General features: G+C 43.1%; 1 protein-coding gene across 1 annotated transcript; it reads right to left on the bottom strand.

Annotated features, from left to right (window-relative positions):
- Window positions 1-9,797: 9,797 nt before the first annotated feature.
- LOC116577774 (olfactory receptor 3A2) lies at window positions 9,798-11,626 on the bottom strand. Its single transcript, XM_032321449.1, has one exon. The coding sequence runs from the start codon at window positions 11,353-11,355 to the stop codon at window positions 10,408-10,410; it is 948 nt and encodes a 315-aa protein (XP_032177340.1). The 5' UTR covers window positions 11,356-11,626; the 3' UTR covers window positions 9,798-10,407.
- Between the last annotated feature and the right edge of the window lie 6,639 nt (window positions 11,627-18,265).

Here is an 18,265-nt window from a genome sequence, read left to right as displayed (position 1 = left end):
ATTTCCTCTATCATGTGCAAGGCATTATCCTATGGGAGACAGAAGAGTGATTAGGACATGTCTCCAGCTCAGAATAAGCTTACATATATGTGATGCAGAAAAGACACTTCCATGTAAACCAGTGTCCCCCAGACCTTGCTAGCCTTGGCAATGCCAACACTCATACTAGAATTTTACAGGATCATTCTTTCAACTTTCCTGATCACAGGACCACCATCCCAGCTTTTCAAAATATGCCAAGTAATGGCCTGTGGAAGAGGTGGTGTTCTCTAAACACATCAATTCATGGTCCTGAGTTCTGGCCCTCTCTAAGGGGCCTGCTGCCTACAAGCCACCTGGAGAAGACAACTTGCCCTACTCCCACGGCAGGGGCACTGGATGAGGTTGCCCATTTCCAGCTCTGCTGGGCACGGCCCCCACTGTTTTCATGCTAACCCACATTCCCTCTGAACACAGTCCCCGCTATTCAGGAAAGACTTGTAGACAAACTTTTCTCCTTTGCTCTGGGCTGGTTTTCATCTCTCGGGCCTCAGGACAATACTAACTATGCTTTTCTCCTGCTTTCCTTTTCCCTGTGGGAAGACCTTAACCCTGGTCAGCCCATCCTGTCCTTCATCCTGTGGATCCTCACTCACTTGCCCTGTCTCTTCTGTTTGCTACCACTCCATCCTTCACTCAAAACACAACTCCCCAGCCTGTCAACACATGCTCGTGAATAGGAGTGGCAGTGGAGGTAGTAGAAGGCAGGAGGTCACTGTGAGACTCAGTCTCTACTTAGGTTCAACCAGCCATGTACAATGCGATGAAGAGACACTGAATAGCAACTGATGAGAAGGTTAGTCACTGGGCGGTGGCATTTCCAAACAGAGAGCAGTCCTTTGCAGATCAATCCATGGAGCCAGACAAGAGTTTGACAGATGAAGAATTGAATTGATCTGAGGTTCAATTTAAGTAATTGATAAGGACTGAGTGCCTTTTAAGGGCCTCAAACTGGGTTACAGATCTGAATCAGAAGCTCACAATAGACAATGAAGAAGAGTATTTTAATGCAATGTCTGAAAGCAATGGTTATACTCTGGGCAGGAGGATTGGAGGGCACAAAGGAGGAAAGCCTAGCTTGGCTTGTTCGTGAGGGAGGATTCAGGGAATGCTTCCTTAGGGTGGTGACAGCTGAGCTGAGCCTTACATAACACCCTGCCACATGAAGAGTTACCCAGGAAAAAGGGCAGGGCAAAGTAAGGTCACTGCAAGAAAGGAGGGACACGGTGTGGAGTAGAGTCTTCCTATCTGCAGTAGCCAGCCAGCGTTCTCATCCCAGGCCTACCTATCCCTTGTGTGGTCATGGTCATCCCTGGTTAGGCCTTGTGTTCTCATCTGAACATTGAGTACAATAGCATCATGAATTGCTATTAGGTGATTATGTGAACTAGTCATTGGCCCATAGTCAGTGTGGTTTTTACTGAGCAGGGACAGGTGGACAAAGAACAGGAAACAGTCTGATAGGTGAGGGGGATGTCCTGCTTGAGTGTACCTGCTGAGACAAGCAGCAGCTAGTGATGAAGCTGAAGGTGGAGGTGGGAGGGATCTCAAAAGGCCTCCAATACCTTGTAGAGGAGCTCCAAATAGAGTCTGTGGACAATGAGGTACCTCGGGATGTTATGAGTTTTAAATTTTATTTTTAGTAAATCAACAATGTGCATTTCTTAAAGAAACATTAAAATAAAAATAACCCCCCAATACTCACCTGTATGTCTGTTACCCAAAGACAACTCTGGTATAAATTCTAAAACTCCGGTATAAATTCTAAACTTTGATCTCTGCTCTCCCTCTCTATTTCAGAATGAATTCAAATTGTTTTTAAACTTGCCTTTTTGATTAATAATGCCTTTCTATGTTAGCAAATATTCAGTCACATGACAACTTAATGCCTACACAGTATTTCATGTGCCATTTAATGATTACAGCGGAACTTATATAACACACTTGTTCCATATTTTAGTTGCTTTCAGTTTTCCTACTCTTTGCAACATGGCAATAGTGTCTCCATATGTACATCTTTGATATTGTTTCCTTAGGGGAAATTGGTGAAATGGAATTATGGAGCCAAATATTTCCATTGTTCAGAGCCTTTGATACATTTCCTGAATCATGCTCCACAAAGCTCATGATGACCTATACTTTAATAAGAGGGGTCACAAGTTCCTGTTTATGTATTGTTTGTGTTTATTAGCCTTGAGGGATGTGGGAAGGAGAGGAAGCTCTAGAACTTTTAAGTACAATAGGTAAAAGCAAAAGCAATTTTATACTTCGTTGGCAACATAGTTCTACAAAGATGAAGCAGGGTTTCTGGTGAGCTCAGCTACTGACCTGTCACTCTCCCCAAAACTGTGTCCCTGAGAAAAAAAGCCTCCCCCTCTTCGGTCCACAAGCAGGCACTAGAAGGCAGGCCCTAGAGTTTATCACTCCCTTCGGAGTAGGGTGGTGTCCCTCAGGAGCCACGTTCTGCTCCACAACAATCACTTCTTCCTCAACCATCCAGAAGGATGACATCTAGAACATGGGAGTATCTTCCTTGGACACATTTGGATACAGGAGGCGGAAGGAGGGGGAATGGCAGCTGGTGCCTCTGTTCTCTTTTTTGTCTTCTTCATCCTAATAAATATCTTTTATTTAAAATCCTGAGTGTTAAGGGGACTTAATTTGGCCTTTTGAGCTGTGGCAGATTGTGGGAAACTGTTATTACTATGGGACATTTAGGCATTTTCCCCATACCTAGTTAATAGTTCTGGGACGTAAGCTCTGATTATACAGTAGTCCCCCCTTAAGTGTGGTTTGGTTTACTGTAGTTTTGGTTATCTGCGGTCAACCACAGTCAGGCAGCAGACGGATCTCCTGACACATCCTCAGAACGTCAAAAGTGTCCTAAGGCAACATCACAGAGCCTATGTCATCCATCTCCTTCTATCTTCTCCCTCAGGCAGCCATTTTGTCATCCTTACACCATCACAAGAGAAGCTAAGATATTTTAAGAGAGAGAAAGAACACATTCACATTACAGTTCATTGTTATCATTGTTTTATTTTATTATTGTTGTTAATCTCTTACTGTACCTACTATCTAGTTATGTATGTGGAAAAAACATAGTATTCATACAGGATTCAGTACTACCCTATGGTTTCAGGCACATATTTGATGAGAGTTGGCCTATTTCCTATTATGTGTTACTTCTAGAATGTAACATTTTGGAAATCCCAGTTGAAAACCTGGAGTTTTCAACTCCTTCCCTCTGACAGGATTCTGCCTCCACTTTTTGTCTCCATAAGCCTGCTAACGCTTGCCTCACAACTCAGCCTCTCAGCTGCACCTTCTGCTCCCAGCCTCTCAGCCCCTGTCTTGGAATCAAGACAGCCTTGTGGGGAAAGCAGAGCAGCTGTCAGCAGTGTCATTCTGGGGTTCCTTGTTTTCCTGTATTTTGCCCCCCTAGTTCATCTGGTTGCTCTTTGAGGCCTCCCAGACTTCTGAGGGCAAGGATGTTTCTTTGCTTGACCAGGAGTGTTGACACAAAATGAACAAACTTTTTAAAATTTCTAAAAAAAAAGGAAGAGAGTTTTAAATTTTATTTGAGGCCAAGCAAGGACAGCTGCCTGGGATACACAATCTTTACAAAGAAGGGAGTGCTCTGGAGAAGGAATGTTTAATACAGGATCTTATATGTTTTTGTTACACCAAGAGTTACAAATCATCGTGAGGAAGAGCATTTCAGAAAATTACAGGCTTTATCATATGCTTTTAGTATGAGCAAGATTGCAGACTTCAGAGGTGTGGGAATAGAATGCCAGGGGTGATTTTTATTTATTTATTTTTTATTTATTTTCAGCATAACAGTATTCATTATTTTTGCACCACACCCAGTGCTCCATGCAATCCGTGCCCTCTATAATACCCACCACCTGGTATCCCAACCTCCCACCCCCCGCCACTTCAAAACCCTCGGCCAGGAGGGATTTTTACTCTTAAGTCTGAAATATTTCTTTTTAGGTTATTTGCTAATGAAGGAGATGTACAATGAGTGCTCAGGGCAGAAAGAGCTTTTGCCCTTTGAAGTGTGGTGAAGTCATTCTGACCTTGGTAAAAGTGTATCTTCTCTGAAAACCCAGGAGCAGGGCCCACAAACATTAACAGTTGAAAGTTTCCTTTATGAGGAGCAGGTTTAGAGTGGCTCTTCTCAGCCAGTTCCAAAGGGAATTGAGTTCTAATAACTAAGGTAATTCTATGCAGTGAGTTAACTTCTGTCCTGTGCATCTAGAATGTGCTATGGAGCCTTGGAAGAATTGAGAACATCATCATTCTGATAATTTTGTATAGGGCTTAATTCTGTCATGGAAACCCAGTTGTGAAAGGCTAGCATTGTCCCTGGATCACAGGGTTCTTGTCTCACAGAGTCGAAGAATGAATCTCACGTACACAAGTGGGTGAAGTGAAGTGAAAGTTTATTAAGTGAAAGTGAAAGCAGAAAGCCAAGAAGAAGCTCTCTAGAGTGAGAGGGTTCCCAAAAGAGCTGCCACTGAATGGATGTAGAACTGACTGGGAAGCTTGTGGCCTTGAGATTCTTGTGCCATCTTGGTTTGAGCAAGAACCATTGATAACACCTTTAATGACTTAATTCTTTGAGGTTTGGCCATTTTCTATGATCACACTGTAGCCACCAAAGAAAAATATTCCCTGACATCAGAGGCCTGGTGATCTGTTTCTTTATCTCTTGTTCACTCTGGCTTATCAGATTCCGCCTGCCAGGAATAGTTTCAGAGCCCAGCCAGGGGTCTCCTACCTCTCCCTGCCTATACCTTAACCCTTTCCTTACTCACTGTGAAGAATTGTATTAAACTAGATTAGGCCCCATGCCCACAGAGAACCATCATTCCCAGGAACAATCCGGATGCCAAATAGAAACTAATAGCTGTTAGAAAAGGGGAAATAGAAGTCAGAAAGACTGTAAGTGTTCACTACATGCAATTATCAGGTAAAATACATTGTAGTTTTTTCTGGCTTCTTCTCTGACATCATTACTCTCATACTCAAAATAAGAAAGAAGATGAACAATCAAAACAACAGCAACCTTTCTAGAGCTATCAAATAATTGAGGTCACATAAATGAGAATTTAACATTTGCTGTAGAAAACCATGAAGATTTTAGAGGATGTTTGTTAGCACAGTGTAACCTAGCCTATCTAATCTGATGGAGATGGAAAAAATCTTTTCCACTCAATGCGAGACATAAAATCATAAAATTATAAGAAAAGATTGTCAATCTGAAAATAAAGAGCCACAGCGAGAGGCAAATGAGCATTGATTTAGGATTAAAGAATTGCACTTCTGAGAGCATGGAGTCTGGTAGACACCCAAGAAGTGCCCTGCTTACAGGATGAAACCAAGGGGCTTTTTATGAGGAAAAGGAAGGGGCAATTACATGAGCCGAAGAAGAAATGTTTTCTATGGGGAGGGAGGGAAAAGGGTGTCTTTTCCCATAGAGAGGTGGGGATTTATTGGCACTGACACACTTGAAGGTCATGCTTCTTCATGTGTCATATGTGTAATTAGCATGTTAAATATCCACCCCAGGCATGATTTTCAGTATTTTAATGAGAGAGAAAGTTGGGGAAAGGTCAGCTCTGGTGTTGGTCTTGGCACAGACTGGTTTGGTCCCATCCGTGCCAGTCTTTGTTGTTGAGTTCCTCCTTTGGTAGACATCCTGCTTCTGCATTCTTAAAAGATATGCTATTCAAGAGGCATAGAGTTTCAGCTATCAAGGAATGCTGGATTTTGCAGTTAGGGCTGAGAGGACCAGAGTCCAGTCCCTGCTCTGTCTCACCAAGGTCTGGGGATCTTTGATGGGTAATAGATAAGATTAGTTGGGGGCAGAGTCAAAGGTTCATAGGGTAGATGGAGTTGTGGAAATAGTGGTGATAATGTTCTCAAAAGGTTTTCTGGGTTCAGCCCTAGGAAAAATTTCATCCAGCCCATTGTAATAGAGGGTCATTTAATGTGAAGAGCTGTGGAGATGACCTTGTCCCAGTTCTTTATGGTGTAGGTAGGAACAAGCCCAGTCACAGAAAGGAAATTTCTAAGGTCTCAGAGCAGTGGATATAGCCCACATTCCTGATTTTCACTCTTAAGAACTTTGCCCTTTGGGAGAAGCTAATTTTCTTTAACACTGAGGTGTCTGGAGACTGAAAGATATCAGGGAAAAGACATACATAATTTCTGTACCTCAGACTATATTGCCAGGCACTGTCCCCAAAGGCAGGGGGGCTGACAACTTGAGTGGGCCAGTGGGGTTGTGGGGAATGAACTCTGAGTACATACATCCACCCTCCTTTTCCCTTATTAGCTCAACTCTCTCTTCTCCCAGGTATGGTTTCTAGCCAGAGGAAACAGAAGAGAGCACCTAGACCACTTTTCATTATTATACCTTCAGCAAAACTTATACTTTATTTTTTTTTCCTAGTTAGAAGGAAGCGGGTTTGGGGGGAGCCTTCCATAGGGATGGGAACTGATTCCATAGTATGAATTTTATTCTCAACTCATCATCATTCATTTTTCATTTTCTCCATACTCATCTTCAAGCTCAACATTCCTGAGGCATCTTGTTTGATAATTCTCAATTATCAAATTGATAACCTCAATTATCAATTTGATAATTCCCAATTATCCCACCCTCTCTTATCTCCTTTTCCTAATTTCTCCTTGTGTCCTTTTCCTAATTTCTATCCTTCCTTCTTACCCCTTCTGCTCACCATCATCTCCCGTCCCTCCCTATATCCTCATATTATATCTTCGTTCCTCCACTCCCACTCCTGTCCTACCACCCACTCTTCTGTGTTTTCTTTCCATTCTCATCTCAACCTGGCCTCAGTTCTGTGGCTTCAAGAAGAGACAACAGGAAAGCCAATGTCCAGGTGTAGCCATAGGACAGATTTAGAGAGGCTGAGGAAAAGATGCAAATCAGAAATGGATGAGCTGAAGGCTGAATAAACATCAGGATGAGAAAATTCTGTACTGGAGCTGTACTGATGTATTTATAAAGTTAGAAAGAGGCATTACTACCAGAAACCTCATGTATGGGGATTTTCGGAGCTAAGAGATTTGGGAGGGAAAAATAAGACTTTGAAGGAAAAAGTTATATTTTACATTCCTCACTGAAAAAATCAAAAGACGGACTCCACTCCAAAACTGCTAGAACTTATACAGGAATTCAGTAAAGTGTCAGGATATAAAATCAATGCACAGAAATCAGTTGCATTTCTCTACACCAACAGCAAGACAGAAGAAAGAGAAATTAAGGAGTCAATCCCATTTACAATTGCACCCAAAACCATAAGATACCTAGGAATAAACCTAGCCAAAGAGACACAGAATCTATACTCAGAAAACTATAAAGTACTCATGAAAGAAACTGAGGAAGACACAAAGAAATGGAAAAATGTTCCATGCTCCTGGATTGGAAGAATAAATATTGTGAAAATGTCTATGCTACCTAAAGCAATCTACACATTTAATGCAATTCCTATCAAAGTACCATCCATCTTTTTTAAAGAAATGGAACAAATAATGCTAAAATTTATATGGAACCAGAAAAGACCTCGAATAGCCAAAGGGATATTGAAAAAGAAAGCCAACGTTGGTGGCATCACAATTCCGGACTTCAAGCTCTATTACAAAGCTGTCGTCATCAAGACAGCATGGTACTGGCACAAAAACAGACACATAGATCAATGGAACAGAATAGAGAGCCCAGAAATAGACCCTCAACTCTATGGTCAACTCATCTTCGACAAAGCAGGAAAGAATGTCCAATGGCAAAAAGACAGCCTCTTCAATAAATGGTGCTGGGAAAATTGGACAGCCACATGCAGAAAAATGAAATTGGACCATTTCCTTACACCACACACAAAAATAGACTCAAAATGGATGAAGGACCTCAATGTGCGAAAGGAATCCATCAAAATCCTTGAGGAGAACACAGGCAGCAACCTCTTTGACCTCTGCCGCAGCAACATCTTCCTAGGAACAACGCAAAAGGCAAGGGAAGCAAGGGCAAAAATGAACTATTGGGATTTCATCAAGATCAAAAGCTTTTGCACAGCAGAGGAAACAGTTAACAAAATCAAAGACAACTGACAGAATGGGAGAAGATATTTGCAAACGACATATCAGATAAAGGACTAGTGTCCAGAATCTATAAAGAACTTAGCAAACTCAACACCCAAAGAACAAATAATCCAATCAAGAAATGGGCAGAGGACATGAACAGACATTTCTGCAAAGAAGACATCCAGATGGCCAACAGACACATGAAAAAGTGCTCCATATCACTCGGCATCAGGGAAATACAAATCAAAACCACAATGAGATATCACCTCACACCAGTCAGAATGGCTAAAATCAACAAGTCAGGAAATGACAGATGCTGGCGAGGATGCGGAGAAAGGGGAACCCTCCTACACTGTTGGTGGGAATGCAAGCTGGTGCAGCCACTCTGGAAAACAGCATGGAGGTTCCTCAAAATGTTGAAAATAGAACTGCCCTATGACCCAGCAATTGCACTATTGGGTATTTACCCTAAGGATACAAACGTAGTGATCCAAAGGGGCACATGCACCCGAATGTTTATAGCAGCAATGTCCACAATAGCCAAACTATGGAAAGAACCTAGATGTCCATCAACAGATGAGTGGATCAAGAAGATGTGGTATATATACACAATGGAATACTATGCAGCCATCAAAAGAAATGAAATCTTGCCATTTGCGACAACATGGATGGAACTAGAGCGTATCATGCTTAGCGAAATAAGTCAAGCAGAGAAAGACAACTATCATATGATCTCCCTGATATGAGGAAGTGGTGATGCAACATGGGGGCTTAAGTGGGTAGGAGAAGAATCAATGAAACAAGATGGGATTGGGAGGGAGACAAACCATAAGTGACTTTTAATCTCACAAAACAAACTGAGGGTTGCTGGGGGGAGGGGGTTCGGGAGAAGGGGGTGGGATTATGGACATTTGGGAGGGTATGTGCTTTGGTGCTGTGAAGTGTGTAAACCTGGTGATTCACAGACCTGTACCCCTGGGGATAGAGTATTATGCCTCCATCAGAAAGGATGAATACCCAACTTTTGTAGCAACATGGACGGGACTGGAAGAGATTATGCTGAGTGAAATAAGTCAAGCAGAGAGAGTCAATTATCATATGGTTTCACTTATTTGTGGAGCATAACAAATAGCATGGAGGACATGGGGACTTAGAGTGAGAAGGAAGTTGGGGGAAATTGGAAGGGGAGGTGAACCATGAGAGACTATGGACTCTGAAAAACAATCTGAGGGTTTTGAAGGGACGGGGGGTGGGAGGTTGGGGTACCAGGTGGTGGGTATTATAGAGGGCACGGATTGCATGGAGCACAGGGTGTGGTGCAAAAATAATGAATACTGTTATGCTGGAAATAAGAAAAAAAAATAAAAATAAATAAAAAAAAAATCAAAAGACGTGGTTGGAGTATAAATGCTTATTCTTCCAAAAGCTTTATCACATATGTGAACAGGAGGATTCATCCAATAACAAAGGCGTGAAGATGGAACATTCTTTTTTGACATGAAGTTATATCGTGTGTGCATTAATGCAGTTTTAATTTAGTGATCTGTTTCTCTCTACAGACCTTGCCTGTCCACTAAACATCCTATTGGGTTCTTGTGTGGCAGTGAAGAGAAGGAATTGATTTTTTTTTTGGAGGTGAAAGAATAAACTTGGCACTGGACCAATGGTTTTAAACTGTTTTCTGCACTCTGATCTAGGTGGAATCTTATGTCCCCACCAGAAAAAAAAAACTTCACCATAATATTCCTGGTTACTTAGGTTAATGGGTTACATATTAGCCAAATAGCCCTTCCCTGTAGGACATTAGTGTCCAGAGCTACCCAGCCCCTAAGGCTTCAACCTTACCTAGAAAATGAGCACAGCTATATACAAGGCAGCAACTTACCCAAGGCACTTGTTTATATCCTCCTATCTTTGTTTTTCTTTATAGCCCTTACTGATATGTGATATTCCACACATGATGCTTATTTATGTATTTTGTCTCTCTTAATTAGAATGTGACTTGCATAAGTTCAGAGACTTCTACTTTGTTCACTAGTCCCCTAGTCCCCTAGGAGAGTGTCTGGATCATAGAAGCAATTTAATAAATATTTGCTGTATGAATCAGTTATGTAGGACTTCTTTGCTGGACAAATACATCACACAGATCTTCAGGCAGTGAGAGATATGGTTTGGGACCATTTTCCAAGGTTATTGCCTTCATGAGAATTTTCCCTTAAACCAGAAAAGGCAAGAAGGAAGGGATGCTATCAACCTTTAGGTCAGTGACTGCCTCCCCACAAGTACTCGCCACAGGGCACCCTGGACATCAGGGTTTCTAAGGCTGTAGATAAGTGGATTCAGCATGGGATTGATAACAGTGTTAAAGACCCCAACCCCTTTATCCTTGTCTGAAGACTCCTCAGAACCAAGACGCATGTAGTTGAAGATACCAGTACCATAGAAGAGGCAAACCACAGTGAGGTGGGAGCCACATGTGGAAAAGGCCTTCTTCCTGCCTTCCACTGAGCGGATTTGTAGGACTGCAGCTGCCACATGTGCATAAGACACAGTGATGAGGACCAAGGGGGTTACAGCCATGAAGGCTGCTGCTACAAAGAGCAGCAGCTCGTTGAGTTGGGTGCTGGAGCAGGAGAGCCGGAAGAGCTGTGGGAGGTCACAGTAGAAGTGATTGACTGCATTGGGACCACAGAAGTTGAGGGTATTTAGGGCAATAGTGTGATTTAGTGCATTAGTGAAACCTAAAGCCCAGGACACAGCCACCAATATTTTCTGGACTGTCTGGCTCATTCTGGTGTTGTAAGTAAGGGGCTGACAGATGGCCAGGAATCGGTCATAGGCCATGACAGTCAACAGAAAGCAGTCCATCCCAGCCAGAAGGTGAAAGAAGAAAAGCTGTGTGAGGCAGGCTCCATAGGGAATTGTACGCTTGTGGGACAGGAGACGAACCAACATCGAGGGAACAGTGACAGTGATGCACCCAACATCCAGCACTGATAGGTTCCCCAGGAAGAAGTACATGGGGGTGTGGAGTTTAGGCTCCACCAAGATGGCAGCCAGAATGCTGAGGTTGCCTCCGACTGTGACCAGGTAGGCAAAGAGGAAGACTACAAAGACCACAGACTGTAGCTGTTCTGTTTCTACTAGGCCCAGTAGAATGAACTCAGTAACAGACGTCCTGTTGACTCCAAATTCTGGATCCATGAGTTTCTGTAAGGCAATGTCCCAGGAGGGGAGATAATCAGTCTATTCCAATGTATTTATTTATTAAAACATAAATGTTTTAACCCACCTATGTTCAGAGCCAGTTCTCAGCTGTCTAAGGGATAATATTTCCACTCCTCAGGTCATCTCTTACTCACTGACCTCCTCCTTCACCTCAATACCTTTACTCTGCTCTCAGCTGAGATACCCAAAACCATCACCACTTTGTCCCTTCTATCCTGTTCTACTTAGAAGGCTCAGAATACTTGGGAAAATGAATTAAGATAAAAGCAGACTTCCTGGGGCACCTGGGTGGCTCAGCCTGTTAAGTGATTGCTTTTGGCTCAGGTCTGGGATGGAATCCTGCATCAGGCTCCCTGCTCAGTGGGGAGCCTGCTTCTTCCTCTCCCACTTCCCCTGCTTATGCTCCCTCTTTCACTGTGTCTCTCTCTATCAAATAAATAAATAAATAAAATCTTTAAAAAAAAAAAACAAACTTCCTCTTTATATGTAATGAGGTTAAGATGGATTTCTCCATTTCACTTTGAGGGATCAACCCAAACAATAAGCAGATTTCAAGATAGAAAAATTAATATTTCCAGAGAAACTGGAAAGCATTTGAAAACCCAGGTTTTAAAGCTTTTAGAGATATTGAAGATCAAACAAATATATAGCAAGACTCAGACCCATGATTGCAGATACCAGGTAGTTCAGCCAAACACATTTATCCAAGATGAGGGACATACTCTGAAGTATAAGTTCAAAATCCTATGTCAATAAATTGCTGATGTTCTTGGAGCCAACTACTTGGAGCCTTTACATTAGACTTCGAATAATTTAATTTAAATTTAATTTAAAGTTATTTATTCTTTCTTAAAAAGATTTTATTTATTTATTTATTTGTCAGAGAGAACAAGAGAGATTGTGCACAATTAGGGGGAGAGGCAGGCAGATGGAGAAGGCTTCCTGTTGAGCAAGGAGCCCAATGCGGGAATCAATCTCCAAACCCTGGGATCATGACCTGAGCTGAAGGCAGATGCTTAACAACTGAGCCACCTAGGCACCCCTAAAGTTATTTATTCTTTTTATGGTATCTGTTGCTTGCCTCTGAAAACAAAACTGAAAGCATGACCTGTGGGTGGGCTGCAGCTGGGTGCAGCTGGGTTTGTGCATTTCACAGCCACCACTGTTTCACTTGTCTTTGACTCGGGCATAATGTTTTGACCAACAGCTCTAAGGAGAGATCTTCAAATGAAACAGGCACATATATACAGAGCCAGACTGAGCCAAGTCTTGGCTATAATAAGATATAGATAATAATAAGATCCTGATGAAATAAGATATAATAAAATCCTGATGAAAAAAATATCACTGTTTCTTTATGGCCCATGGAATAAGCAGAGCTAGAGCTTCTTAAGGGTGTTGCTATTCCCTTGCAGAGAATACACTGGAATCAGAGGGAAGCAGTTGGAGTCTGGTGACTCTAACAGAAGGCAAAGGTTGATGGGCTCACATGGATGAAAACTTGGACGTGGTGATCTCTAAATACCCTTAAAATTCTAGGACCATATGACTGGTGAGATGGAGGACCATTCTCAGGCATACTTATCATCGATGAAATTCGTTAAGTGCTTTGCAAATGGACAAATCAATGGGTGGATAGCGCTCTCTTTATATATACTATATTAAATAACAATTAATTACTCTCCATTTCCCTTTTTGGGCCTTTTTAAATATAAGTATTAGATTGTGACCCTGTGATTTTCTGCCTCCTTGCTCATACTGTTTTCTCTACCCGCAATGGCCTCCTTCCAATCCCACCCCCCATGTATTTCAGGACTTGACTTAAGCTGGTTTCCTGAAAGTTCAAAAGCGTCTTTTTCTCTGTCTCTGAAGCTCTTACTAAACATTATTTCATGTAACTTATTACTGTTTATCTTCTTGCTAAGTCTTTTCCTATAGAGCAAATCTCCCCTACTGCTCTGTAAGAGATGTGAGGACCCAAAACATGCTTCATTCAGTTTACAATAACAATACTTATCATAATGCTTGGCACATAGTAGGTACTCAATATTTATTACATAAATGAACTAATGGTTGCAGTGTTCATAGAATTGCAGAGAAAAAGAGCATCAGCATGACCTAGAATTGTCATGGAAGACTTCCTGGACAAATTGGAACTTGGGCTAGACTTTTGTTAATTACCATGATTTACTTGGCGGGTGTGTAGAGGCAAATGCAGGGTGCATGGTTGCTGCAGAGACTACTGCTTTCCTTGGTTTTATGGGACAGTCAGGTAATGTAGCTTAACACACACTAACATGTTTCTTTTCAGGGAAACTACACAAAAGAATAAGGCCTTTAGAAGGGGCATACCCTACAGAGAAATAATTGGTAGCCAGGGACAGAAGAGCAACAAGGGACAGAAGAGCAACAAGGCAGCTGCCACCAACTTGCAAATAGTGAGAGATGCAACTTCCTTGAAATCAGTGGGATTCTGGAAGACCTCTGATCATCCAGAGACATCCAGTGTGCCTAAGGGTAACCCCGTTGCCCATCATGAGGAGACTTCCTGCATCACGATTCTCAAATGTTTGTTATGAGTTCCAGGTTCTCTCTACTGAGCAATTACAGCTCCCCATCCTGGAACTCCAAATAATTCCTCCATGTTCCCTGTGATGAAAAGGCTCAACAAGACCTGGGATTGAAGTGAAGGTTCTAGGCTGCTTGATACAGTGGGTTCTGGGCAGTGAACCAGACTCAGTAAATAGCTTCCTACTCTCTCCTAGGAGTAAGAAAGAACAGGCTTCCAAGAAATGGAACCTTGGGCAAAAGGGCACAGCAAAGGAACCAGGACCTTTGGGTTGTGTCTTCTGATCTTCCCTTAGAACATTTTCTTTCCCCAGGGGCTTCAGTTGCAGCACATGAGAAGTCAGGTTTGAGCTAATGGCAACAATGGAGGCTCCACCTCTGTTTTGTAAGGGCAGGTTAGGACCCCTGAACATACTCACCTGGGCATGGGCATAGAAACCAGCGAGGCTCTTCAGGAAGGAAGATGAGGAGCTATGCAGACCTCTTTACCCACCAGAAAGAAAGTTGATGAAGGAAACAAGCTGACAGTCTCTGAGGAAGGGCTATCTTCTTTACAGTGTGATCCCTCTCAGAATGGGGGAGACAGATGGGGAGAGAGACAACTTGTTTTGTAAACAACGCTTCCTGAATATAGCAACCATGATTTACACCTTATGGTATTTAGAATTTCTTTAAAAAAGAAGGGGGAAAAAAGGCTTTCTCTCTAGCCCTAGCTTTATAGGAGGTAGTTAGGGAAGGTGATAAAGATTCCACTAAATGATGGTGTCACTGAGGTTGACAGAACTCGTTCAAATCCTCAAAGCCACCCAGGAAGCTAGTGTAAGTGGATTAGATATAGGTTTGCTAAGGGAGGAGTTCATTTCTCAGATGTCAACCCCAGGCAGAGCCTTTGAGCAGAGCTAATTTCCAGACTTGCCTTGGACCTGGGGATGAGGAGGAGGCCCCAGAAGAAAGACAAGAGGGAGAAGCTTTCTTCAAACTCAGTTTTCTAATGACTCCTCAGGAATGTGGTGCTTTCTCCCTCAGGGCCTTGTTAGTTGGGAGCCCCTGGGACTGTATCTTGGCTATGTTTAATGACTCTGGATGTGGGGGTAGAAGAGCTAGGAGAACTCTTGTGGAGCTGCCTGCCAATATGACTGTCTAGGCCAGGCTCTGAGGGATTGAGAGCCGTGGTGAAGGCCACACAGAAGATGTGGGAAGGTTGAGGGGTGTGTTCCTCTGACTCCTATACTCATCACTATCTACCTCAACACCCTTCTCCAAAGAGGGGGTGCTCTGTCTTCTCTCACCAGAGAACCAACTCTTCTACAGGAGGAAATGTACTGTAGACAGATGTGTTTTCTTGTTACTAGTGGTTGACTTTGGACAAGCTGCTGTACCCCTTTGAGCCTCAGTTTCCTCATCTGTGAAAAGAGTGTATCCTCTATCATAGAGCATTTTTTCAGATTAAATAAAGTAAGAGTCACTAAAATGCTAGTACAAGTTTGGCAACACATCACCATACCCACTGATAACATTTACAGGTGTTTGTTAAGTACATGGTAATATTCTAAGCACTTTACGAGCCTGGAGTCTCTACGAATCCTCATATTTGTAGGAAGCATGTTGTGGTAAACATTTCAGATGTCTGAGTCACATCTCCCTCAGCTTATCTTCTGATTTCAGCTGTGGTCGGGTCAGACAGTTTCCTGCGGGCTTCTGCTTGTGGCTGGCTGGCAGATGATAGCCTCTTCCTGGGGATCCTCTGATGCCATGAATAATGGTCGTGGGGGTGGGGTGCTCACTAGATGTGAGCATATGTACTTAGAGTGCAAGGAGTACCTTGACTATATGAAAGGGGAGCCAATGAATAAACACCCCAACACTCCTTCTTCAGACAATTTCAGGAAGCATTCCATATGCTCATGCTCAGTCAAATCTCTGCGGGATGTCCATAGCAGAGACTTTTGTGCGGAAACCCTCAGTCATGTCCGCTTCTTCCTTCTTTGTCTCCTCATAACCTCAGTCTTCCTCCCAGGGACCCCTGCTCCCTGAAATGACTTCCCAGTTAGGCCACATTAGCATCTTGTCTCAAACTCTGCTTTCGGGGGAGCCCGACTAAGACAGCTGCTACTAGGAAGCATGGCCTCCAGATGGGATTCTGAAACTGGACCATTCACTGTTTAGGGAAGTGGGGTTGGTGAAAACCATAATTTCATTACTGAGACCCAGCTGTGGTATGCTGGGATGAGGTACAGGTTAAAGGTGAACCCCTGGGTCATGTGCTGGCACAAGCATATTAATATGGCACTAGCATATTAATTATAAGAATTATATTATATAATTAATTATAAGAATTGTGGAAGTTTTAAGAATTAAGGGTAGGGGCACCTGGGTGGCTCAGTCATTAAGCATCTGCCTTCAGCTCCGATCATGATCCCAGGGTCCTGGGATCCAGCCCACATCGGGCTCCCTGCTCAGCCAGGAGCTTGCTTCTCCCTCTCCCGATCCCCCTGCTTCTGTTTCCTCTTTTGCTGTCTCTCTCTGTCAAATAAATTTAAAAATCCTAAAAAAAAAAAAAAAAAAGAATTAAGGGTAGTTTCTGTTAACTTTCCTAGATGCCTGAAAAAACAATAATAGGCCCAGGTCAGGCAAGAATCAATTTAGGATTTATTGTCAAAGCCAGAAAACTTCCCTGACAATGTCCCATGAGGCAGGCAGCATTGAAAATCAGCTCTTGTACCTAATTTAAGAGTCTCAGAACTACAAAGGGGCCGAATATGCAGCTTAAAGGGAGGGGTGCCTCCTATGCTAAATCCAGGGCCCTGCTATGGAAGGAATGAGACCCTGAGTCTTGGGATGGGGATATTTGAGAGGTTGAGCAGGAGAATTGTGAAACCCCAGTCTCTCTTGTAGCCACTTGGCAAAAGCATCCCTTTCTCTTTGCTGGTGGAAATCAACCTCCTTTGGTGTGTTGGCCATACAAAGACCTGCTAGGAAGCAGATGCCTTACAAGAAGACTCTTGTCCTCCTCAAGAACATTTCTCATATCTCCTCTGTGCCTACAGAATAACTGAGATTAGGTCTCAGTATATTCAGAGAAAGGCAATCTCTCCCATGATGCAAGAGAAATAAATAATTTGCTCACTGAAAAGAATCCCATCCCTGGCTGTGAGAGACTGAATAATGCCCCCTGCAACATAGCCACATCCTAATCCCTAAAATCAACTTTATATGGAAAAATTAGGACCTTGTAAATGTGATTGCTGGAGGTCTTCATCTGGGGAGATGATCCTGTATCACTCAATGGGCCCTCTCCGTCACCCCGAGAATACTTACGAGAGAGAAGTTGAGGGATATTTGATTACAGAAGAGAAGGCAATGTGAAAATGGAAGCAGAGAGGGAGTGAGGGGATCATACGGCAAGGAAGGCCAGCCACACTGGAGGCTGAGGGGGACAAGGAATGCATTCTCCCCTGGAACCTCTGGAACAAACTTTCTTTGCTGACACTTTAAATTAGCCTAGTATGGCTCATTTTGAACCTCTGGCCTCCAGAGCCATGACAGAATAAATTTCTGTTGTTTTAAGTCACTAAATGTGTGGCATTTAGTCACAGCAGCAATAGGAAGCTAACACATGTGCCAAATTACCCTGGCAGGAAATGGAAGTTCCTCTTGTTTATAGAGGAGCAATGTAGGAGTGGGTCATGGGAACCAAAGGAGTGGATAGAATGTAAGGCTGAATAGGGAGAGTCAATTGAGAAGGAAGCACTTTTCATGATTCATGATTTAACATCCTGGCAAGGATGCCTGGAGCTGGTCCTAATAAACTGGAGACATGTGCCTTTGAAACTGGATGTTGGTTATAGGGCTTCTTCAAGATCTATAGGTTGGCAGGCCTACCTTTGGGAGTGTATCTTCCTCCAGGTCCTTGGGGGCACAAGTGTTCCCTGCCCATCACTTCGAGGTTATGGGGTCACTTTAATCTACAGTTGGATGGAGGTCAGTGGGGCAACCTCTGGGGGCATAGAAGAATGTGTCTTCTGGTGGGGTCCCAAACAAGCAGGAGTATTCCTGGTCCATAACTACGAGGTTCAGGAGACAAGTTATGGGCCTTTTTAGTGTCTTCAGTTGGACTGAGGTCAAAAGCCTGAGAAGTATGGATGAGCATGGGGTGTTTGTCCCTGGTGGGGCAAGACTGGCAGCTAAGAGGACTGGAGCTGGGTCATGGGCTCCTTCATTATCCACAGCCAGGGTCAATGTTGGCAGGGCTATTAACTGGGGGCACAAGTGGGCATGACTTCTCCTGGGTCTCTTGGCAGATATTGCTGGTGACAGG

Source organism: Mustela erminea, chromosome 18, assembly GCF_009829155.1.
Source record: "Mustela erminea isolate mMusErm1 chromosome 18, mMusErm1.Pri, whole genome shotgun sequence".
NCBI lineage: Eukaryota > Metazoa > Chordata > Mammalia > Carnivora > Mustelidae > Mustela > Mustela erminea.
The sequence above is the reverse complement of the archived record's forward strand: the minus strand, read 5'-3'. Positions and strand labels throughout refer to the sequence as shown.

Excerpts from the sequence above, each read along its gene's own strand:
- LOC116577774 (XM_032321449.1), bottom strand. The coding sequence starts at position 11,355 with ATGGATCCAGAATTTGGAGTCAACAGGACGTCTGTTACTGAGTTCATT.